The following is a 24582-nucleotide window of genomic DNA, read 5'->3' on the forward strand; positions in this document are numbered from 1 at the left end:
CCTCCCAAGAAAGAAAAGTCCAGGACTAGATGGCTTCACTTATGAATTCTACTGAGCTTATAAAGAACACACACCAATTCTCCTCAAACTATTCCAAAAAATCAAATGGAGGGAATTCTTCCTAACTCATCCTGTGAGGCCAGCATTACCCTGATACCACAACCAGACAAGGACACAACAAAAAAGGAAAACTATAGCTGAATATTCCTGCATAGAACAATAGAGAACCCAAAAGTCAAGACAAAATATCCTGACCTAAATATTAATACTAACAAATCGATTCCAACAGCACATAAAAAAAGATTATTCCCCATAATCAAGTGGGATTTGTACCGAGGATGCAAAGATGATTTAACATATATGCAAAATCAATAAATGTAATATATCACATCAACAGAATAAAGAATAAAAACCTTATGATCATCTCAATAGATGCTGAAAGAGCATTTGATAAAATTTAAAATATTCCTAGGAACATATCTCAACATAATAAAGACCATATAAGACAAACACACAACTAATATACTGAATGGGGAAAAGTTGGAAGGCTTTCCTTTAAAAACTGGAACAGGCCAGGCACATGGCTCACGCCTGTAATCCCAGCACTTTGGGAGGCCAAGACAGGCGGATGACGAGGTCAAGAGATTGAGATCATCCTGGTCAACATGGTGAAACCCCATCTCTACTAAAAATACAAAAATTAGCTAGGCGTGGTGGTGGACCCCTGTGGTCCCAGCTACTTGGGAGGCTGAGACAGGAGAATCATTTGAACCTGGGAGGCAGAGGTTGCAGTGAGCCAAGATTGCACCACTGCATGCCAGCCTGGTAACCAGGTGAGACTCTGTCTCAACAAACAAACAAACAAACAAACAAAAAACTGGAACAAAATCTGGCAAAAGAGAGAAATAAAAGGCATCCAAACTGGAAAAGAGAAAGTCAAATTGTCCCTCTCTGCAAATGACATGATCTTATATAGAGAAAACCCTAAAGATTCCTTTTAAAAAATTCTTAGAACTGATAAACAAATTCAGTTAAGTTTCAGGATACAAAATCAACATACAAAAATCAGTATCATTTCTATAAACAAATAACAAGCTAGCTGGAAAAGAAATAAAGAAAGCAAGCTTATTTACAATAGCTACAAAAAAATCTAGGAATAAATTTAACTAAGGAGACAAAAGATCTCTACAAGAAAAACTACAAAACACCAATGAAAGAAACAGAAGAGGACACAAATGGGAAGACATCCCATGCTCCTGGATTAAAAGAATTAATATTGTTAAAATCACCATATTACCAAAAGTGACCTATGGATTCAGTACAATCCCCATCAAAATACCAATGACTTTCTTCACAGAAACAGAAAAAACAATCCTAAAATTCAAATGGAACCACAGAGACCCAGAATAGCCAAAGCAACCCTGAGCAAAAAGAACGAAGGTAGAGGCATCACACTATGACTTTGAAATATACTACAAGGCTACAGTAACCAAAATAGCATGCAATTTCTTTAATAACAGACACAAAGACCAATGGAACAAAACAGAGAACCCCAAAATACATTTACGTGTTTACAGCCAACTGATTTTTAATGAAGGTGCCAGGAGCATACATCAGACAGACAAAAGACATCCTGACGCTGGGAAAATTAGATGTGAATAGGAAGAAAATGACACTAGATCCCATCGCTAACCGTATTTTAAAAATCAACTCAAAGTGGATTGAAGACTTACACATTAGACTCAAAACGATAAAACTACTACTAAACAGAGGAGAAATGTTTCAGGACATTGGTCAGGGCAGATTTTATGGCTGTTATTTCAAAAGAACAGGCAGTGCTTGCTTCAGCAGCACATACAGTAAAATTGGAGTGATACAGAGATGATTATTATGACCCCTGCATAAGGATGACACACAAATTCATGAAGTGTTCCATACTTTTAAAAATACATAAGAAGAAAGCACAGGCAATGAAAACAAAAATAGAATAATGGAACTATATTAAACTAAAAAGCTTCTGCAAAGCAAAGAAAACAATACAGAGACAATCTATAGAATGGGAGAAAATATTTGCACTAATTATCTGATGAGAGACTAATATCCATAATATATCAGGCACTCAACAACATAAAAACCAATAATCCCATTAAAAAGTGGGCAAAGGGCCTGAATAAACACTTCTCAAAAGAAGACATACAAATATTCAACAAGTATATGAAAAAATGATCAACTAGTCATCAGGGAAATGCAAATCAAGACCACAGTGATGTATCATCCTACCCCTGTTAGAATAGTTATTATCAAAAATAAGTAAAATAACCAGTACTGGTGAGGATGTAGTGGAAAAGGAGCTCTTGTATACTGCTGCTGAGAATGTAAATTAGTTTTCCACATCCACTATGGAAAACAGAACAAAGCATTCGCAAAAAAACTTCAAAATAGAACTTCCAGACATTCCAGCAATCCCACTACTGGGTATTTATCCAAAGGAAAGGAAATTGGTATATCAAAGGGATACCTCAAGCCCCATATTTATTGCAGCATTGTTCACAATAGCTAAGATATGAACTCAACCTAAGTGTCCAGCAATGGATAAATGCATAAAGAAATACTATTCAGCTATAACAAGAATGAAATCCTGTCATCTGCAACAACATGGATGAAACTGGAGGTTAATATTATGTTAAGTGAAACAACCCAGGCACAGAAAGACAAATATATTTTCACTCATATATGGGAGCTAAAAAAGAAAGAAAGTGATCTCACGGAGGTAGATAGCAGAATGATAGTTACCTGAGGATGGGAAAGATGCAAGGGCAAGGGCAGGAATAAAGAGAGATTGGTTAATGCGTACAAAAATTGAGTTAGGTAGAAGGAGTAAGTTCGAGTGTTAGCACAGGAAGGTGACTACAGTTAACCATAATTTACTCAAAATTTCAAAGTAACTAGAAGAGAAGATTTAAAATGTTCCCAACACAAAGAAATGATAAATGTTTGTGGAGATGGATATCCTAAATACTCTGATTTGATCATTATGCATTGGATAAATATGTACAATTATTATATATAAGAAAAAAAGTTTTTAAAAAAGAAATGTATTTTAAGTACCTGATAAGTAGCTGCATCTAGATTTGATAGTGCCACATACAGTAAATTATTCTGAAGAGTATATATCCCTGATGGAATAGCAAGTTTAAGTGTTTCCATAGGTTTATTAAGAATTTCATCATGTAGTACTCGATTCAGTGCTCTTAGACTACATTCTAGAAAGTAATAAGAGAAAAATCAGTAATTAAGTAATTCTGAATAAGTTACATATCTACTCTCAAGATCTCAATTTTCCTACCTGTAAAAAAAAGAAAATCGAGCTACACGTCAAGATACTTTTAAGTCTAAAATGTATCTTTATGATGCTGATTTTTTAAATGTTAAATATTATAAAGTATTAAGAAACCTCATATACTTTTATTCTGACAATCAAATTTATTATATATATATTTACATATATATACACATACACATACAAACACATATTTCTGACAGCCAAAAGCTTAAAGTTTTAATTTATCAACCAAGTATTTTAGTTTATTATAGCAATGTTATAAACACTTGTATTTTGTGCATTTCATTTATAATCAGCAATTCATACCAATTAGTAATTGGGAAGATTTTAATCATAAAAAGAAGGTAAATAAATCAGTTAGGGAATGGGTTTGGTTGCAAACAACAAAAACCCAACTAACACTAGTTCAACCCATCAGGTCTCACATAACATGAGTCCAGCAACGCTTTTATGGCAACTCAGGGACCCAGACACTCTCTCTGTAAGCATACCTCGTTTAATTGTGCTTTGTTTTATTATACTTTTTACTTTTCAAATACTGCATTTTCTTCCAAATTGAAGGCTTGTGGCAACTGTGCATCAGGCAAATTGCAGAGGCTGTCACAGTGTCTAGCTGTGAAAGGAAGGGCAAAGTCCCTGGGGCTGGGAGGCGGACAAAGAACTCTGAGAGAAATGGGAAGGTGGATCCTGGAAGCAAATGAACCCACTCCTAAAAGTGACCATCAGGCTGGGCACAGTGGCTCAGGTCTGTAATGCCAGCATTTTGGGAGGTCAAAGCAAGAGGACTGCTTGAGGCCAAGAGTTCAAGACCAGCCTAATCAACATAATGAGACCCTGTCCCTAAAACAAAACAAAACAAAACAAAACAAACAAACAAAAAAAAACAACTTCTTTTATATTAAATTAGCTGGGTGTTGTGGCATGCACCTGTAGTTCCAGCTATCCAGAAGGCTGAGGCAGAAGGATGACTTGAGCCTAGGAGGTTGAAGTTACAGTGAGCTATGACGGTAACTGCACTTCAGCCTGCACAAAGGAACGAGATCTTCATTTAAAAAAAAAAAAAGTGACTGTCACTGGCTTGAAAAGAAATCAGATTAGCTATGGCATAGGCTACCAACCAGTAGTGTGAAAGAAGGCTTGTTCTTCTACTTCTTCCACCCTGACTACAACCTTGAGACTGAGAAAAACTCAAAGTGGTGCCACCAATGGTCCTAGGTGCCATCAAACAGGCAGGAGAGGAAAAAAGAGAAAGCTGGGGCCAGAGGATATCAGAGTTATGAGGGACCAACCCCTTCCTTCTTGGCTGCATGAATCTCTCATACAGCATTATCTTTTAAAGACCTTCCAGTATGTCTTGGAAACCCTCTAACCCCTGCAGCCCACCAATATTCTAGATTCAGTTGGATTATCAAAGAGAGAGCAGGATTATCTCTTTCATGTTAATACAATGCTGCTACAAATAAAGCCTGCGTCTCTTCATATTGTAAATTATTAAAATTATGTCCAAGAGAGGCATACTTAGAAAAAAGACAGAGGCATAGCAGAAAAAGAGTAATTACATTAGAGCAGAATAACAGGCTTTAAAATTTTCTGCAATATAACCTTGAGAAAATTCCTGGATGGTAAAATGTGTATTGGATCTTAATACATGTCCAAGTTTTGGAAACCAAATGTGTCTGGTATGTAAAAATATCAACTAAGCACTATTCTAAGATCCATATATGTATAATTATATATAAATATATGTAACTTTATAAAACTATATAAATATGTTTTTATATATCTATAAACTGTATATATTTTGGCTTTTTAATCCTCATGCTTTTAATCTATTGTCTATATGATTATTGCAACAGGGTCACCAAAGTACTGCTGCATCTCTAGTTCTTGTTTCAGGTAGCAAAAATAAAGGAGAGGAAACAGCAGCTTAGCAGGTAGCTTCTTGGTTCTCATTGAACAGAACTGTCTTGCATAACTACCATAGCATCAAGGAAGCTGGGAAGTCTTTTCCTTTATTTCCTCCATGTTAGAGCCAAGTAAGGGAGGAAGGGATTGAAAATGAACTTTGAACTGGTCAACCTTACCGTATCAGTCACAAAAAATTGGCCAAAGATCTCTTAGAGATGCATATATAAATTCTTCAAAAAATGAAAAATTCTAAGGAACCCTAGAATTAGGGTTCTAAGGAAACTAGAATTATTCTAATTATTCTAAGGAACCCTAGAATTATTTACCAATAATGGCACTTTTGACAATTTTTTCTCCCAATCTACATCATTAGGAAAACTTTGATTATGGAGTTTTTTAAAATAAAAAAAAAACTTTAAAATTGTTACCTGATTACTCAACCTCTCCTCACCCCAAAATAATAGTTGAAAAATTCTTTTTTTTTTTTTTTAGTTTTTATTATTATTTTTATTTTATTTTATTTATTTATTTATTTTTTATTGCATTTTAGGTTTGGGGGTACATGTGATGAACATGCAAGATTGTTGCATAGGTACACACATGGCAGTGTGGTTTGCTGCCTTCCATCCCCTCACCTGTATCTGTCATTTCTCCCCATGCTATCTCTTCCCACCTCCCCACCCCCCGCCCCTCCCCCATTTCCCCCCAACGGACCCCAGTGTGTAGTGCTCCCCTCCCTGTGTCCATGTGTTCTCATTGTTCAACACCCGCCTATGAGTGAGAATATACGGTGTTTGATTTTCTGCTCTTGTGTCAGTTTGCTGAGAATGATGGTTTCCAGGTTCATCCATGTCCCTACAAAGGATGTGAACTCATCGTTTTTGATGGCTGCGTAATATTCCATGGTGTATATGTACCACATTTTCCCTATCCAGTCTATCATCGTTGGGCATTTGGGTTGGTTCCAGGTCTTTGCTATTGTAAACAGTGCTGCAATGAACATTCGTGTGCACGTGTCCTTGTAGTAGAATGATTTATAATCCTTTGGATATATACCCAGTAATGGGATTGCTGGGTCAAATGGGATTTCTATTTTTAGGTCGTTGAGGAATCGCCACACTGTCTTCCACAATGGTTGAATTAATTTACATTCCCACCAACAGTGTAAAAGTGTTCCTATTTCTCCACATCCTCTCCAGCATCTGTTGTTTCACGATTTTTTAATGATCGCCATTCTAACTGGTGTGAGATGGTATCTCAATGTGGTTTTGATTTGCATTTCTCTGATGACCAGTGATGATGAGCATTTTTTCATATGTTTGTTGGCCTCCTGTATGTCTTCTTTTGTAAAGTATCTGTTCATATCCTTTGCCCATTTTTGAATGGGCTTGTTTGTTTTTTTCTTGTAGATCTGCTTTAGTTCTTTGTAAATTCTGGATATCAGCCCCTTGTCAGATGGGTAGGCTGCAAAAATTTTTTCCCATTCTGTTGGTTGCCAATTCACTCCACTGACTGTTTCTTTTGCCGTGCAGAAGCTGTGGAGTTTGCTTAGGTCCCATTTGTCTATTTTGGCTTTTGTTGCCATTGCTTTGGGCGTTTTGGTCATGAAGTCCTTGCCTACACCTATGTCCTGAATGGTTTTGCCTAGATTTTCTTCTTGGGTTTTTATGGTGTTAGGTCTGATGTTTAAGTCCTTAATCCATCTGGAGTTAATTTTGGTGTAAGGTGTCAGGAAGGGGTCCTGTTTCTGCTTTCTGCACATGGCTAGCCAGTTTTCCCAACACCATTTATTAAACAGGGAGTCCTTTCCCCATTGCTTGTTTTTGTCAGGTTTGTCGAAGATCAGATGGTTGTGGGTATGTTGTATTTCCTGTGAGGCCTCTGTTCTGTTCCATTGGTCTATATCTCTGTTTTGGTACCAGTACCATGCTGTTTTGATTACTGTAGCCTTGTAGTATAGTTTGAAGTCCGGTAGTGTGATGCCTCCTGCTTTGCTCTTTTTGCTTAGAATTGACTTGGCTATGCGGGCTCTCTTTTGGTTCCATATTAAGTTTAAGGTGTTTTTTTCCAGTTCTGTGAAGAAGGTCATTGGTAGCTTGATGGGAATAGCGTTGAATCTGTAAATTACTTTGGGCAGTATGGCCATTTTCACGATGTTGATTCTTCCTAACCATGAACATGGAATGTTTCTCCATCTGTTTGTATCCTCTCTTATTTCGTTGAGCAATGGCTTGCAGTTCTCCTTGAAGAGGTCCTTTACGTTCCTTGTTAGTTGTATTCCTAGGTATTTTATTCTCTTTGTAGCAATTGTGAATGGCAGTTCGTTCTTGATTTGGCTCTCTTGAAGTCTATTACTGGTGTATAGGAATGCTTGTGATTTTTGATCGTTGATTTTGTATCCTGAGACTTTGCTGAAGTTGTTTATCAGTTTCAGGAGATTTTGGGCTGAGATGATGGGGTCTTCTAGATATACAATCATGTCATCTGCAAATAGAGACAATTTGATTTCCTCCTTTCCAATTTGAATACCCTTTATTTCTTTTTCTTGCCTGATTGCTCTGGCTAGAACTTCCAGTACTATATTGAATAGGAGTGGTGAGAGAGGGCATCCTTGTCTAGTGCCAGATTTCAAAGGGAATGCTTCCAGTTTTTGCCCATTCAGTATGATATTGGCTGTTGGTTTGTCGTAAATAGCTTTTATTGTTTTGAGATACATTCCGTCAATACCTAGTTTATTGAGGGTTTTTAGCATAAAGTGTTGTTGAATTTTGTCAAAAGCCTTCTCTGCATCAATTGAGATAATCATGTGGTTTTTGTCTTTGGTTCTGTTTATGTGGTGAATTACGTTTATGGACTTGCGTATGTTGAACCAGCCTTGCATCCCCGGGATGAATCCTACTTGATCATGGTGGATGAGCTTTTTGATATGCTGTTGCAATCGGTTTGCCAGTATTTTATTGAAGATTTTTGCATCTATGTTCATCATGGATATTGGCCTGAAATTTTCTTTTCTTGTTGAGTCTCTGCCGGGTTTTGGTATCAGGATGATGTTTGTCTCGTAAAATGATTTGGGAAGGATTCCCTCTTTTTGGATTGTCTGGAATAGTTTCAGAAGGAATGGTATCAGCTCCTCTTTGTATGTCTGGTAGAATTCAGCTATGAACCCATCTGGACCTGGGCTTTTTTTGGGTGGTAGGCTCTTTATTGCTGCCTTGACTTCAGACCATGTTATTGGTCTATTCAGGGTTTCGGCTTCTTCCAGGTTTGGGCTTGGGAGGATGCAGGTGTCCAGGAATTTATCCATTTCTTCCAGGTTTACTAGTTTATGTGCATAGAGTTGTTTGTAATAATCTCTGATGATGGTTTGGATTTCTGTGGAATCTGTGGTGATATCACCTTTATCGTTTTTTATTGCATCGATTTGGTTATTCTCTCTTTTCTTTTTTATTAATCTGGCTAGTGGTCTGCTTCTATTTTGTTGATCTTTTCAAAAAACCAGCTCCTGGATTTATTGATTTTTTGAAGAGTTTTTTGTGTCTCTATTTCCTTCAGTTCTGCTCTGATCTTAGTTATTTCCTGTCTTCTGCTAGGTTTTGAGTTTTTTTGATCTTGCTCCTCTAGCTCTTTCAATTTTGATGATAGGGTGTCAATTTTAGATCTCTCCTTTCTTCTCATGTGGGCACTCATTGCTATGTATTTTCCTCTAGAGACTGCTTTAAATGTGTCCCAGAGATTCTGGTATGTTGTGTCTTCGTTCTCATTGGTTTCAAAGAACATCTTTATTTCTGCCTTCATTTCATTGTTTATCCAGTCAACATTCAAGAGCAAGTTGTTCAGTTTCCATGAAGCTGTGCGGTTCTGAGTTAGTTTCTGCATTCTGAGTTCTAACTCGATTGCACTGTGGTCTGAGAGACTGTTTGTTATGATTTCTGTTCTTTTGCATTTGCTGAGGAGTGATTTATTGCCAATTATGTGGTCAATTTTAGAGTAGGTGTGATGTGGTGCTGAGAAGAATGTATATTCTGTGGATTTGGGGTGGCGAGTTCTGTAAATGTCTATTAGGTTTGCTTGTTCCAGGTCTGTATTCAGGTCCTGGATATCCTTGTTGATTTTCTGTCTGGTTGATCTGTCTAATATTGACAATGGGGTGTTAAAGTCTCCCACTATTATTGTGTGGGAGTCTAAGTCTCTTTGTAAGTCATTAAGAACTTGCCTTATGTATCTGGGTGCTCCTGTATTGGGTGCGTATATATTTAGGATCGTTAGCTCTTCTTGTTGCAGTGATCCTTTTACCATTATGTAATGTCCTTCTTTGTCTCTTTTGATCTTTGTTGCTTTAAAGTCTATTTTATCAGAGATGAGAATTGCAACTCCTGCTTTTTTTTGCTCTCCATTTGCTTGGTAGATCTTCCTCCATCCCTTTATTTTGAGCCTTTGTGTATCCTTGCATGTAAGATGGGTTTCCTGGATACAGCACACTGATGGGTTTTGGCGTTTTATCCAATTTGCCAGTCTGTGTCTTTTGATTGGGGCATTTAGTCCATTGACATTTAGGGATAGTATTGTTATGTGTGAATTTGATACTGTCATTTTGATGCTACCTGGCTGTTTTGTTGGTTAGTTGATGCAGATTCTTGATTGTGTTGATGCTCTTTTACCATTTGGTGTGTTTTTGGAGTGGCTGGTACTGGTTGTTCTTTTATATGTGTAGAGCCTCTTTCAGGAGTTCTTGTAGAGCAGGTTTGGTGGTGATGAAATCTCTAAGTGCTTGCTTGTTCACAAAGGATTTTATTTTTCCTTCACTTATGAAGCTTAGTTTGGCTGGATAGGAGATTCTGGGTTGAAAGTTCTTTTCTTTAAGGATGTTGAATATTGGCCCCCAATCTCTTCTGGCTTGTAGGGTTTCTGCTGAGAGATCTGCTGTGAGTCTAATGGGCTTCCCTTTGTGGGTAACCCGACCTTTCTCTCTGGCTGCCCTTAGCATTTTCTCTTTCATTTCAACCCTGGTGAATCTGACGATTATGTGCCTTGGAGTTGCTCTTCTTGAGGAATATCTCTGTGGTGTTCTCTGTATTTCCTGGATTTGAATATTGGTCTGCCTTGCTAGGTTGGGGAAGTTTTCCTGGATAATATCCTGAAGAGTATTTTCCAGCTTGGATTCATTCTCTTCATCACATTCAGGTACACCTATCAGACGTAGATTAGGTCTTTTCACATAGTCCCACATTTCTTGAAGATTTTGTTCATTCCTTTTTGCGCTTTTTTCTCTGTTCTTGCCTTCTCTTTTTATTTCATTGAGTTGGTCTTCGACCTCTGATATCCTTTCTTCTGCTTGGTCAATTCGGCTGTTGAAGCTTGTGCATGCTTCACGAAGTTCTCGTGTTGCGTTTTTCAGCTCCATCAATTCACTCATACTCCTCTCTATGCTGTCCATTCTGTCAGCATTTCGTCCAATCTTTTTTCAAGGTTCCTATTTTCTTTGCATTCGGTTAGAACATGTTCTTTTAGCTCACTGTAGTTTCTTACTACCCACCTTCTGAAGTCTGATTCTGTCATTTCATCACCCTCCTCCATCCGGTCTGGTTCCCTTGCTGGTGAGGAGTTGTGATCCCTTTTAGGAGGAGAGGTGTTCTGGTTTCGGGAGTTTTCATCCTTTTTGCACTGGTTTCTTCCCATTTTTGTGGGTTTATCCACCTGTTGTCTGTCTCTGTCCCAGGGAGTTGGAGCTTTATGAGTTTCCGTTGCACTACTGCTTTTTATTTTTCTTTCAGGTCTGACCCGCCCAGCTAGCAGCAGGCCTAGCCACTGCCTGCCCGCAAGGGCTTTGCTGAGCTGCTGTGGGCTCCGCCCAGCTGCCCTGAGCTCTTCCCTGTAGTCCTTTTTATATGGGTGTAGTTAGAACTGTCTGGGCAGCGGTGGCCCCGCCTCTGTTATGGCGGACTCTCTCTGTTGTGGCAGGTTGCCTCGGCAATGGCGGGTTGCCTCGGCAACGGCAGCCTGCCTCCATAGCGGTGGAGAGTCTCAGTAATGGCGGAAGTCCCTCCCCGACCTAGCCGGACCGTCCGGTTCAGCTGTGCTTGGTTTGAAGGGCTCAACCCAGAGGGTTTCCAATTACTGTTTTTGTTTTCGTTGTTGTTGGGGGTGGAGGGGTGGGACCAACCGAGCCTGATCACCTGGCTCCCTGACTCAGAGTCTTTTCTTTTAAGTTGAAGGACCCCGTGTTCTGGTCGCTTGTTGAAAAGGCGCCGGGATCTCTCGTGCCACGACTCACTGAGTCAGCTCGAACTGTGGCGCCGGCTCCTGGCGAATTTTTTGCCTAGGACTCTCCTGGCCTGGCTCGCTATTTCAGATGAATGGGCAACTCTGCCGTCTCAGGGTTCTGCTCGCCAGCTAAGAGGGCTCCCAGACCAGTGGCTTTTGTACGGAGAACCGCAGCAACAGGGCGTGGTCACAGCAGCCGCGTGGGCGGAATCAGCCCCGTGGGGGCCAAAACAGCCGCACCGGCTGGGACTGCGACGCTGGCGACCCCTCTGCCTGGGTATCTCCTGGTCTGTGGGCAGTAAGAGTTCGTCTGGAAATGCGGCGTCCACTCACCCTCTGCACTTTCACTGGGAGCTGAAGTCCTGAGCTGGTCTTAGGTGGCCATCTTCCCAGCATTCCCCCAAAAAATTCTTAATAAAAAGTTACCAAAAGATTTTTTTCTTAGTTTTACCAGAAAAGAAAACTAAAATATTATCTTAATTTTATGTTATTTTATTTTTAGAGATGGGGTCTCACTATGTTGTCCAGGCTAGATCCCAACTCTTGAGCTTAAGCAATCCTCCCGAGTAACTGGGACTATAGTTGTGCACCAAACCTGATTATTTTTTAATTTTTAAATACAAATTTTTTTTTGAGACGCAATCTCAGTCTGTCACCAGGCTGGAATGTAGTGGTGTGATCTAGACTCACTGTAACCTCTGCCTCCCAGGTTCAAGCGATTCTCCTGCCTCACCCTCCTGAGTAGTTGGGATTACAGGCATGTGCCACCATGCCCAGCTAATATTTGTATTTTTAAGTAGAGATGGTGTTTCACCATGTTGGCCAGGCTGGTCTTGAACTCCTGACCTCAGGTGATCTGCCCGCCTCTGCCTCCCAAACTGCTGGAATTACAGGCATAAGGCACCACACCCAGTCTTTAAATTCAATTTTTAAATGATCAATGCTATCACCTATTTTTCCTACCAGTATTTTCAGGAAGGTCTGGTTCCACATTCTCACAATTCCTTGTATAGTTAAGATCTTTTATTTTTGCCAATTTGAGGGCAGTGAAATTGTGTCCTGTGGTTTTAATCTGATTTCCTTGGTGGCTAGTGAAGTTGAGCATCTTTTTATATATTTATTGGCCATGCAGGCTTTTCTTCTGTGAATTACCTGTTTATATCCTTTGCCCACTTTCTGTCTTTTTCTGATTGAGTTGTAGGAGTAATTATAATTCTGGATATTAATTATCTGGTGGTTACATGTGATATAAATTTCATCTCTTAATCTGTGACTTGTCTTCTTACTTGGTTTGATTTACAAACGTTTTTCATTTTAATAGACCCTAAATTATCTATTTTTCCCATTATTTGTAACTTTTGTATGTTGTTTGAAATCATTCACAGTAGTAAGGTCATAAAGTTTTGCTTTTTTTTTTTTAAACGGAGTCTTGCTCTGTTGCCCAGGCTGGAGTACAGTGTGGCCGATCTCGACTCACTGCAACCTCCGCCTCCCAGGTTCAAGTAATTCTCCTGCCTCAGCCTCCTGAATAGCTGGGATTACAGGCACCCACCACTACACCTGGCTAATTCTTGTATTTTTAGTAAAGATAAGGTTTCACCATGTTGGTCAGGCTGGTCTTGAACTCTTGACCTCATGATATGCCTGCCCTGGCCTCCCAAAGTGCTGGGATTACAGGCGTGAGCCACCGTGCCCAGCCAAGTTTTGCTTTTTAACTGTCAATCTTTAATCCACCTGGAATCTATTTTTCTGTATGGTGTGTCTATTCATGCTTTGGTTCACTGAAAGTTGGTTTTACCACATTTTTACCACATCTCTCTACAATGCAACTATTTGTGTCAAAGATATCTTTGGTTCCACAACTTATTAAATGCAGTTAACACTTCTGCTCATCTATACCTCAGCAGCAAAAACACTACTATCTCAGCTTGGCTATTACATTTCCATTTATCTTTCTGTTTTGCTTCAGTCTTCTTTTGCTGATTCGTCCTGCGGAATCTCACCTCTAAATATGGGGAATGTAACAGAGCTCAGTCTTTGGCCTTCTCTTCTAACATACACTAGGTTATTTCATTCAGTCCTTGACTTTAACGCAATACATAAACTGACAAATCATTGAACTCCATCTGCATAGACTCTACTATTTGACATCTCAATGTGAATACCTTATAGCTGTCTGAAACTTAATATGGTCCAAAAAGCAGCTTTAATTTTTCCCAAATCTATTCCTATATATCATTCATCGCAGCACCTATCGCAGCACCTGTTCACCCAATAGTTCAATCTAAAATCTTAGCAATTATTCCTCAAACTAGATTCCTCCTTTCTTCCGACTTTCACATATTCAATCTTTTGGGATGTCATGTCAGATGTAGTTAGAAAGAAAATACACAGGAAGGGCTGGATGCAGAGGCTTACACCTGTAATCCTAGTACTTTGTGAGGCTGAGGTGGGCAGATCACTTGAGGTCAGGAGTTGGAGACCAGCCTGGCCAGCCTGGTAAAACCCTGACTCTACTAAAAATACAAAAGGTAGCAGGGCATGGTGGCACGCACCTGTAATCACAGCTACTCGGGCAGGAGGCTGAGGCATAAGAATTGCTTAAATCTGGGAGGTGGAGGTTACAGTGAGCTGAGATGGAACCACTGCACTGAAGCCTAGGCAACCTAGTGAGACTCAGTCTCAAAACAAAAATAAAACACAAAAAGCCAAAAACAAAAAACAACCATAAAACTTCATCATTAGTTATTAGAGAAACACAAGTCAAAATCACAATGAGATACTACTTTACACCTACTAGAATGGCTATTAAAAAAATAAAAACTGAAAATAATAAGCACTGGTGAAAATATGGAGAAATAGGAAATAGGAACCTTCGTACTTTGCTGATGGAAATGTAAAATGGCCCAGTTGCTAGGAAAAACAGTTTGATGATTCCTTAAAACGTTAAACATAGAATTACTATATGACCGAACAATTCTACTCCTAAATATATACCCAAAAGGAATGAAAACAAGGACTCAAACAGATTATTGTACATCTACTGAGGCTGAGGCATTACTCATTGTTCTTTCTAGCATTATTCACAATAGCCAAAAGGTGGAAACAACCTAAGTGTCTGTCAACACATGGATGAATAAACAAAATGTGCTATGTCCATACAATAGAATGTTATTCAGCCATAAAAAGGAATAAAGTTCTGTTACATGTTACAATGTGAATAAACCTTGAAAACATTATGCTAAGTGCCAAACCTAAAAGAACAAATATTACATGATTCTATTTATATGAAATATTTACAACAGGCAAATTCACAGAGGCAGAGAGTGAATTAGAGGTTACTAGGGACTGTGGGTAAGGGAGAATGGAGATTATTACTTAATAGTTACAAAGTTTTTGCTTGAAGTGACAAAAACATTTTAGAACTGGATAGTGGTCATTATTGTACAACAGCGTTAAAGTAATGATGAAGTGTAAAACTACAAATAGTTAAGATAGCAAATTTTATGTTATATGTATATACTTTATCACAGGTTTAAAAAATTAAAATTCAAATACACTAAAAAACCATTAAATAATATACTTTAAACACATAAATTATATGGCTCATGAATTACCTCAATAGAACTGTTTTTAAAAACTATATAAAATTAATCATTGCTGGACTAATCAAAGCAAATAAAAAGAAGGTGTTTACATTAGTAAAAAAATTATTTTTCTAAAGTTCTAACAGTAACAGAATTATAAAATTTACTTTTACTCTCAAATTATTATAAATGCAAAAAACTATTTCACATTTACCGAATTAACCAGAAGATAAGAATCATGATACAGATTAAAATAAAATGCCTTTATTACAAGACTTAAAATGTCTTAAGAAAATTTTTAAAATATTGAAATGTTCTTCATACTAGGCCATTCAACAATGCAAGAGTGCAAACGTGCAGTTACCGACATACATATGTAAAATAAATAAACTGCACTGATTAAAAACAAAAAACCTAGATACCTACTGCTGTCTTTGTAGACCAATAAAATGCAGGCCATTATCTTCAAAAGTTCAGCAACAACCACTGCTGTAGAAGATAGATAACGAGGTCCTTCCTCTTTTAAAGTTCTAGAATAACGCATTGTTAGAACCAAACTGGTAGTCTGAAAGACCAAAATTCCCAAGGAAAGGTATTTTAGGTTGGTGGACATTGTTTTATCTTCATTTGCCTGAAAAACAAAATAAACAGGGCAAATAAATAACATTACAACATATGAAAACTAGTATATTAAAAGACACTAAGGGAGAAAGGAGAGGGTGTGCAGGTCTCTCCTCCACCTGCCACCGAAAAAAAAAGCAAAAAAAAAAAAAAAAAATCCAGAAACCAAGAGACTTCTTGTTCCAGCAAAGATGAAATAAGCACAATCCATCCTATTCTTTCTGCTAATTGCAACCAAAAACCTTGAATTGGAAACAAAAAGCAACTACCAGAAGACTCTGAAAGGGGAAGAAAATAAGGTAAATTGGCTAGGGACGTCAAGTCTCAAGGGATGACTACAACAGTGAATTCCCTAGAGATATTTTTGCCACAGATGTAAACTACTTTGGGTGCTACAAAAGCCTACAACCTGAAACTGCTCAAAGGCATAGAACAACAACAACAAAAGCCCTAAGAAAAACATACTCTCTCTAACCAAAGGCCTGAGAAGACAAGAGAATCTTTCAGGATAAAATCCCTTCAACTGGTTACAATGTATTCAGGAAGACAGAACTTTACTGAACATCCTCATCTTGAACCAATGAGAGCAGAGGTGGTGGCCCATCCCCCTCCCACACTAGGTTACAGCCACAGACACTGTGGGACAGAGCCCTGCTGACCATTCCTGCCTGATAGAAAGCAAATGTCTGCAAAGAGTACCTTTCCTCCCTCCTCAGTGGCTATTAACATAGAAGATTTAAATAGAAACGAGAGTCTCATAATATAATATGCAAAAAGTTCAGGAAACAATCCAAAGTAAGTATACTTATTAAACCAACAAACAGAAAAAAGTCTCAGCTTGGATAAGTAAGGACAACCAACAGACAACAATGCAGACATGACACAGTTGTTGCAATATTCAGAAAAGAATTTCAAGCAAGCTATTTTAAAAATACAGCAACAAGCAATTATGGAGACTTAAAATAATTTTAGACTCATATAGTTTAAAAAATAGTACAAGAATTCACATGTACCATTCACCCAGCTTCCCCCAATGATAATAATTCAAAATCGCTATATTTTTCCAATTCAGTATTACTACAGGAGACTTACTTTAAATATGAAGACATATACAGGTGAAAAAACAAAAGGACAGAAAAAGATATATCATGAGAAAAAATTAAAAAAGGAGTTTTACTAATATCAGCCAAAATGGATTATATAAGATTTATTTCTGTCATCAAAGAAAGATAGTTCATCATGATAAAAGGGTCAATACATTAGAAATACATAACCATTTTAAATACGTATGTGCCTGATAACACACCTTCAAACACATAAAGCAAAAACTAACATAACTAAAGGGGAAAACAGGTAAATGCAGTCATAATTAAAGATTTTTAGCCTATCTTTCTCCATAATTAATAACAACAAAAAAGAAAACCCAGTAAAATTATACAAAGTCTGAAAATCTGAACCTTATCAACCATCATTACCATGGTAGATATAAAAATGATCTACCAGATTTTACTTCAAGAAAGGACTTAATACAGAGTGTGTAATACCTGACTGCTTTCCTAGTTAAGATCACATCTTTTGTCTCAGAGTTATCTGAAGATTCAATTCTGAACAAAATCCCTGTAGGCTTTTTTGGTAAACAAACAAAAGCACAAACTAAGCCACCTGATTTTAAAATTATATAGAAATATAAAGGACATAGACTACCAAAACAATTTTGAGAAAGAAAAACAAAATTGAAAAAGCTAAGCTACCAAACTTCCAGACTTACTATAAAACTATACTAATCAAGGCCAGGCGCGGTGGCTCAAGCCTGTAATCCCAACACTTTGGGAGGCTGAGACGGGTGGATCACGAGGTCGAGAGATCGAGACCCTCCTGGTCAACATGGTGAAACCCCGTCTCTACTGAAAATACAAAAAATTAGCTGGGTGTGGTGGTGCGTGCCTGTAATCCCAGCTACTCAGGAGGCTGAGGCAGGAGAATTGACTGAACCCAGGAGGCGGAGGTTGCGGTGAGCCGAGATCACGCCATTGCACTCCAGCCTGGGTAACAAGAGCGAAACTCCATCTCAAAAAAACAAAAACAAAAACAAAAAAACTATACTAATCAAAACTGGTATTGGCATGAGGATGGAAACATAGATCAATAGAACAGATAGTCCAGATTTAGATCCATATGTCTTGTCAGCTCAGGCTGCTATAATGAAGTATCACAGACTGAGTGGCTTATAAACACAGCAGTTTATTCCTCACAGTGGCTGGAAGTCCAAGTATCAGAGTGCCAGCACGGTTGGGTTCTACTGAGGTCCCTTTTCTAGGTTCACAGCTGTCTGTCTTCTCATTGTATTCTCACATGGCAGAGAATATAGAGAGAGTTCTCTGGGGTCCCTTTTTATAAAGGCACTAATCTCATTCATGAGGGCTTCACTTTCACAACCTAATTACCTCCCAAAGGCCCTACTTCCTAATACCATCACATTGAGAGTTAGGATTTCAACATGTGAATTTGGGGAGGCAGGGAACCCAGGGGAGAAGAGCACAAATATTCAGTCCATTACACCATACAAAAATAACCAAACAATATTTGACAAAGGTACTAAAAAAGAGAAAAAAAAAAAAAAAAGGACAGTTTTTCAACAACTAGTTCTGAACTGGAATAATGAGATATATTTATTTTTAAAAAATAACCCTTGGCCGGGCGCGGTGGCTCAAGCCTGTAATCCCAGCACTTTGGGAGGCCGAGGCGGGTGGATCACGAGGTCAAGAGATCGAGACCATCCTGGTCAACACGGTGAAACCCCGTCTCTACTAAAAATACAAAAAATTAGCTGGGCACGGTGGCGCGTGCCTATAATCCCAGCTACTCAGGAGGCTGAGGCAGGAGAATTGCCTGAACTCAGGAGGCGGAGGTTGTGGTGAGCCGAGATCGTGCCATTGCACTCCAGCCTGGGTAACAAGAGCGAAACTCCGTCTAAAAAAAAAAAAAAACCCTCTACCCCTAACTTTCTCACACCAAATATTATCTAGAAATGGATCATATAGCCATTACAAAAGCTGAAACTATAAATATTCAATAAGAAAACATAGGGGAAAAAAACTTAATCATGTAGAGATAGGCCAAGAGTTCTTAGAATACAAAAAGCACAAACCATAAATGAAAAAGTGGATAAATTAGACACGTTAAAATTTTTAAATGGGCCAGGTGCAGTGGCTCACACCTGTAATCCCAGCACTTTGGGAGGATGATGGGGGTGGATCACCTGAGGTCAGGACTTCAAGACAAGCCTGACCAACCTGATGAAACCTCAACTCTACTAAAAATACAAAAACTAGCCAGGTGAGCTGGTGGGTGTCTGCAATCCCAGCTACTCAGGAGGCTAAGGGAGGAGAATTGCTTGAACTCAGGAGGCAGAGGTTGCAGTGAGCCAAGACTGTACCAATGTACTCCAGCCTGGGCAACAAAAGTAAAACTCTACCTCAAAAAAGAAAGATATTTTTTCAGTAAAGACAAATGAGTAGCTAATAGACAGATGAAAAGGTGTTCAACATCACAGTCATTAGAGAAATACAAATTAAGACCACAGTGCACCTATTAGACTACCTAAATTTTAAAAACTGATACAAGCAAGTGTTGAAGAGGATTTAAAGCAAACAGTCCTCAACACTGCTAGTGAAAACTGTAAAATGGTACAACCACTTTGAAAAAGCTCATTAATTCCTTATTAAAAGAAAACAGCACTTTGGGAGTCTGAGGCTGGAGGATCACTTGAGACCAGGAGTTTGGGACGAGCCCAGAAACATATTGAGACCCCATCTTTACAAAAAGTTTAAAAATTAGCTGGGTTTGATGCTACAGGTATGTAGTCCCAGCTACTCAGGAGGCTGAGTGAGGCAGGAGGATGGCTTGAGCCCACGAGGTTTGAGGATATAGTGAGCTACGATTGAGCTGCTGTATTCTAACCTGAGCAAAAGAGAAAGACTCTCTCAAATAAAAACAAAAAGAGGATAGGAGACAGAAGGGAAGGTGGGGGGAGAGGAGACCAAGGGAAGAGAGAAAAGGAAGGGAAGAAAGGAGAGGAGGGGAGGGGAAGAGAGAGGCTGGGGAAGGGAGGGGAGGGGAGGGGAGGGGGGAGACAGAAGAAAGGGAAGGAAGAGAAGAAAGAAAACAATAACCATCTTTTCATATGACCTGGCAATTCCACTCTTAGGTATACCCAAGAAATTCGAAAATATATGTTCACAACAATATTTGTACATGAATATTTACAGGAACTTTATTTGTAACACCAGAAATGAAATAATCAAAATGCCCACAAATATTTGAATAAATGAACCTATGTGGTATATCCATACAATGGAATAATACTGAGCTATAAAGGAATAAAATACTGCCACACTAAAGCACCCCCCACAAAAAGTCAAAAACATACTGAGCGAAAAACTTTAAATAAAACAGTATACTGTATACTATATCTTTCCATTTACATAAAATTCTAGAAAATGCAATGTTCAACTATAGTGACAGATGCAAACTTATGGTTACCTATAGACAAGGGCTGGGGTTGAGGGTTGACTGAAAAGGGACAGCAAAGAATTTTTGGGAGTGGTAAAAATACTCTGTGTGGTGGTTATATGATTGAATTTATTTATCAGAACTCACTGAATTGCAGATTTTTTTAAATCTACATTTTAAAAAAAAATCTACAATTCCAGGGTACAATGGTTCATTATATTCAATGGGTACATTTTATTGTATGTAAATTACAACTCAATAAAGTTGATAAAAAGAATTAAAGATTGAGGTCATACCAAATAATAGCATTCTTAACCAGGCTTTCTTCACACCTTTAGTTCTAGCTCTGATTTCTTTGGATTAATTCTAAAGATATTCTGTTAGTCTATTCTTCACCCCCCTGCCATCTTTTCCATGAATCTAACTCCTAGCTAAATTTCTTCAAATGTGAACCCTGTTTATAGTGTCTCTTTAGAGCTCTCACAACCCAAGCTATCAAGCTACCAGTTTGCTACAACCAAGCTACCATGGTTTATGCATGGTTGTATATATGTAATCCTTAACTCCTAATTATTGTAATATATATAATATATTCAAATGGATTCAACAATAATTATTTCATGCCTACATTAGGCTAAGTACCATAGTTATAGAGAGATCTATTCTTAAAGGCATAAAGTCTAGCTTACTAAATTCAGCAAATCCTATCCTCAAATGAAAATGCTCCAAACACGAACAATAAGCACCATGAATATAAGGATAAAATTCTTAATGGTAAAATATGTATATTTACCATTAAATATACATAGATTATAATTATTGGAAAAAGTCATTTTAAGCAATTGACTTTCAGAGACAAAAATTGAATAATATATCTCTTGTTACGAGGATCAAGCTTAAAGGAAAGAATATATATTTTTCTTAGTCATCTATCTCAATTTGGTAAATCTCTAATAGCAGAGTCCATTGTGAAATAAAATCATAGTATTTTAGAGGTAGATGTTTTAGAAATCATCTAATGTAATCTCTTCACTTTAAAAATGAAGAAAATAGTGAATAGGGAGGTAGATGATTTGTTCAAGGTCACTGCTAGTAACTGGACACACTAGTCTATATAGTTTATATCAGGCCCCCTGGCTCCCATTACATGCTATTGTAAAATTCCAGGACATCCTGATGCCTTCATCTCTACATAGAAGGAGAGTAAGTTTCCAGCAACTTACATTTGGCAGAGCATGTAATTCTCCTAGAAAATGTCAAACAATGATTTCATATCTGTTCAAGGAAGTCTTTTGCTTATTTTGTGCAAACAAGACCATAATGTTCCTATTATAACAGCAATGTTCTAACTTCTTTTCAAGTGAAAATTTTGGCTAGGTACAGTGGCTCAGGCTTTTAAGTCCAGCACTTTGGGAGGCCCAGGTGTGCAAATCGCTTGACTCCAGGAGTTAGAGACCAGTCTAGTCAAAGTGGGAAGTCAAAGCTGCAGTGAGCCAAGATAGCTCACCACTGCACTCCAGCCTGAGTGACAAAGAGAGACCCTGTTTCAAAAAATAAATCAAAATAAAATTCAAAGGTCAGCTTCTAGGCTAGGATCTACTTTGAAAATTTTGCATTTCTGTTTCCAAACATCAGTATAAACATTCACCACGACAATACAGTTCTTATTAATGCTCTTCATTTATTATAATATATGTTTTTAAAAGTTGAAAAGTAAAATCTGGCCAGGCCTGGGGGCAGGCGGATCGCTTAAGCCCAGGAGTTCGAAACCAGCAACATGGCAAAACCATATCTCTCCTAAAAAAAAATACAAAAATTATCTGGGCATGGTGGTACATGCCTCTAGTTCCAGCTACTCAGGAGGCTGAGGTTGGAGGATCATTTGAGCCCAGGAGGTCAAAGCTGCAGTGAACCATGGTGGCACCACTGCATTCTACCCTGAGCATCAGAGTGAGACCCTGTCTCAAAAAAATAAAAGTAGAATAATGCAAACAAATGATCATTTGTACCAGATTACCTATAAAGAATTAAAATTTAACTTACTATTCTGCCTAAGAGTAGAATAAACTCAAAATGAAAATAATCAGGCATCCAAATTGATAAAGAAAAAGTCAAACTGTGACTGTTTGCTGATGATACAACTGTATACCTAGAAAACCCTAAAGACTCAACCAAAAAGCTCCTAGAACTGATAAATGAATTCAACAAAGTTTCAGGATACAAAAGTAATGTACACAAATCAGTAGCTCTGCTATACATCAACAGTGACCAAGCTGAGAATCAAATCAAGAACGCAACCCCTTTTGCAATAGCTGCAAAACAATAAAATAAAATAGGAACATATCTAACTCAGGAGGTGAAAGACTTCTACAAAGAAAACTATAAAACACTGCTGAAAGAAATCATAGGTGACACAAATAAATGGAAATACATCCCACGCTCATCGATGGGTAGGATCAATATTGTGAAAATGACCATACTGCCAAAAACAATCTACAAATTCAATGCAATTCCCATCAAAATATCAGCATCTGTGAAAACAGAACCAGAAAAAAAAAAATCCTAAAATTCATATGGAACCAAAAAAGAGCCTGCTTAGCCAAAGCAAGATTAAGCAAAAAGAACAAATCTGGAGGTATCACATTACCTGACTTAAAACTATTCTATAAGGCCATAATCACTAAAATAGCATGGTACTGTAATAAAAATGGCACATAGGTCAATGGAACAGAATGGAGAACCCAGAAATAAAGCCAAATACTTACAGTCAACTGATCTTTGACAAAGCAAACAAAAACATATAAAGCGGGGAAAGGACACCTTATTCAACAAATGGTGCTGGGATAATTGGCAAACCACATGTAGAAGAATGAAATGGGATCCTTGTCTCTCACCTTATATGAAAATCAACCCAAGGTGGATCAAGGACTAAATCTAAGACCTGAAACCATAAAAATTCTAGAACATAACATCAGAAAAACCCTACTAGACATTGTCTTAGGAAAAGACTTCATGACCAAGAACCCAAAAGCAAATGCAACAAAAGCAAAGATAAAATACATGGGACTTGATTAAACTAAAAAGTTTCTTCACAGAAAAAGAAACAATCAGCAGAGTAAACAGACAACCCACAGAATGGAAGAAAATATCTGCAATCTATAAATCCAACAAATGACAAATATCCAGAATCCACAAGGAACTCAAACAAATCAGCAAGAAAAAAAAAAAAAATCCCAACAAAAATTGGGCTAAGAACATGAACAGACAATTCTCAAAAGAAGATATACAAACAGCCAATAAACATATGAAAAAATGCCCAACATCACTAATTATCAGGGAAATGCAAATTGAAAACCACCATGTGATACCACCTTACTCCTGGAAGAATGGCCAAAATAAAAAACTAAAACTAAAAATAAAAATAAAAATAGATGTTGGTGTGGATGTGTTAAAAAGGGAACGCTTTTACACTGCCGGTTAGAATGTAAACTAGTATAACCACTATGGAAAACAATGTGGAGATGCCTTAAAGAACCAAAAGTAGAACTACCATTTGATCCTGCAATCACACTACTGGGTATCTACACAGAGGAAAAGAAGTCATTATACAAAAAAAGATACTTGCACATGCATGTTTATAGCAGCACAATTTGCAATTACAAAAACATGGGTCCAGTCCAAATGTCTATTAATCAATGAAGAAACTGTGGTATACACATCATGGAATACTACTCAGCCATAAAAAGAAATGAAATAATGACATTCACAGCAACCCAGATGGAATTGGAGACCATTAGTCTAGGTGACGTAACTCAAGAATTTTTCAAAACCAAACATTGTATGTTCTCACTGCTAAGTGAGAGCTAAGCTATGAGGACACAGAGGCCCCTTTAATCTACAACTCTAAGTCCTATTGCTTTCCTTCTCCCCCCAGGGGAATCAATTATATGGCTTCTAAATATTATACAAGCATAAAGTATTTTTATGCTATTTTTTAGAATTTAATATTTTATATGATGTCTCAGGTCCCCTCTATTTCTTCTTGTTTTTGTAATTTTTGATATATCATAGATGTACTTCTTTTGGGAGTACATGTGATATTTTCATACATGTATATGATGTGTAATGACTAAATCAGAGTTAATTGGGATATCCGTCACCACAAACATAAAGTTGAGAACATTACAATTCTTCTAGCTATTTTGAAATGTAAAATAATTAATGAAACATAAAAATAAAAATAATAAGGCTGGACACAGAGGCTCATACCTCTAATCCCAGCACTTTGGAAGGCCAAGGGGCAGATCACGAGGTCAGGAGTTCAAGACTGGCCTGGCCAACGTGGTGAAA

At 37.9% G+C, this 24582-nt stretch overlaps 1 protein-coding gene and 1 non-coding gene across 6 annotated transcripts in view; one reads left to right on the forward strand and one right to left on the reverse strand.

Annotated features, from left to right (window-relative positions):
• SLC35A3 (solute carrier family 35 member A3) overlaps positions 1 to 24582 on the reverse strand; it is a 74338-nt gene that overhangs the window by 36292 nt on the left and 13464 nt on the right. For all 5 annotated transcript variants that reach the window (XM_074381368.1, XM_074381367.1, XM_074381366.1 and 2 more), the window contains exons 2-3: positions 15526 to 15730; positions 3109 to 3263 (exon numbers count right to left, since the gene is read on the reverse strand). In XM_074381368.1, the coding sequence (XP_074237469.1) occupies positions 3109 to 3263; positions 15526 to 15730 (360 nt within the window). The remainder of the gene's footprint in view (positions 1 to 3108; positions 3264 to 15525; positions 15731 to 24582) is intronic.
• On the forward strand, positions 1836 to 1942 carry LOC120360558 (U6 spliceosomal RNA). The gene has a single exon (XR_005577023.1). It is a non-coding gene; the product is annotated as a U6 spliceosomal RNA (small nuclear RNA).

This window comes from Saimiri boliviensis, chromosome 11 (assembly GCF_048565385.1).
Source record: "Saimiri boliviensis isolate mSaiBol1 chromosome 11, mSaiBol1.pri, whole genome shotgun sequence".
NCBI lineage: Eukaryota > Metazoa > Chordata > Mammalia > Primates > Cebidae > Saimiri > Saimiri boliviensis.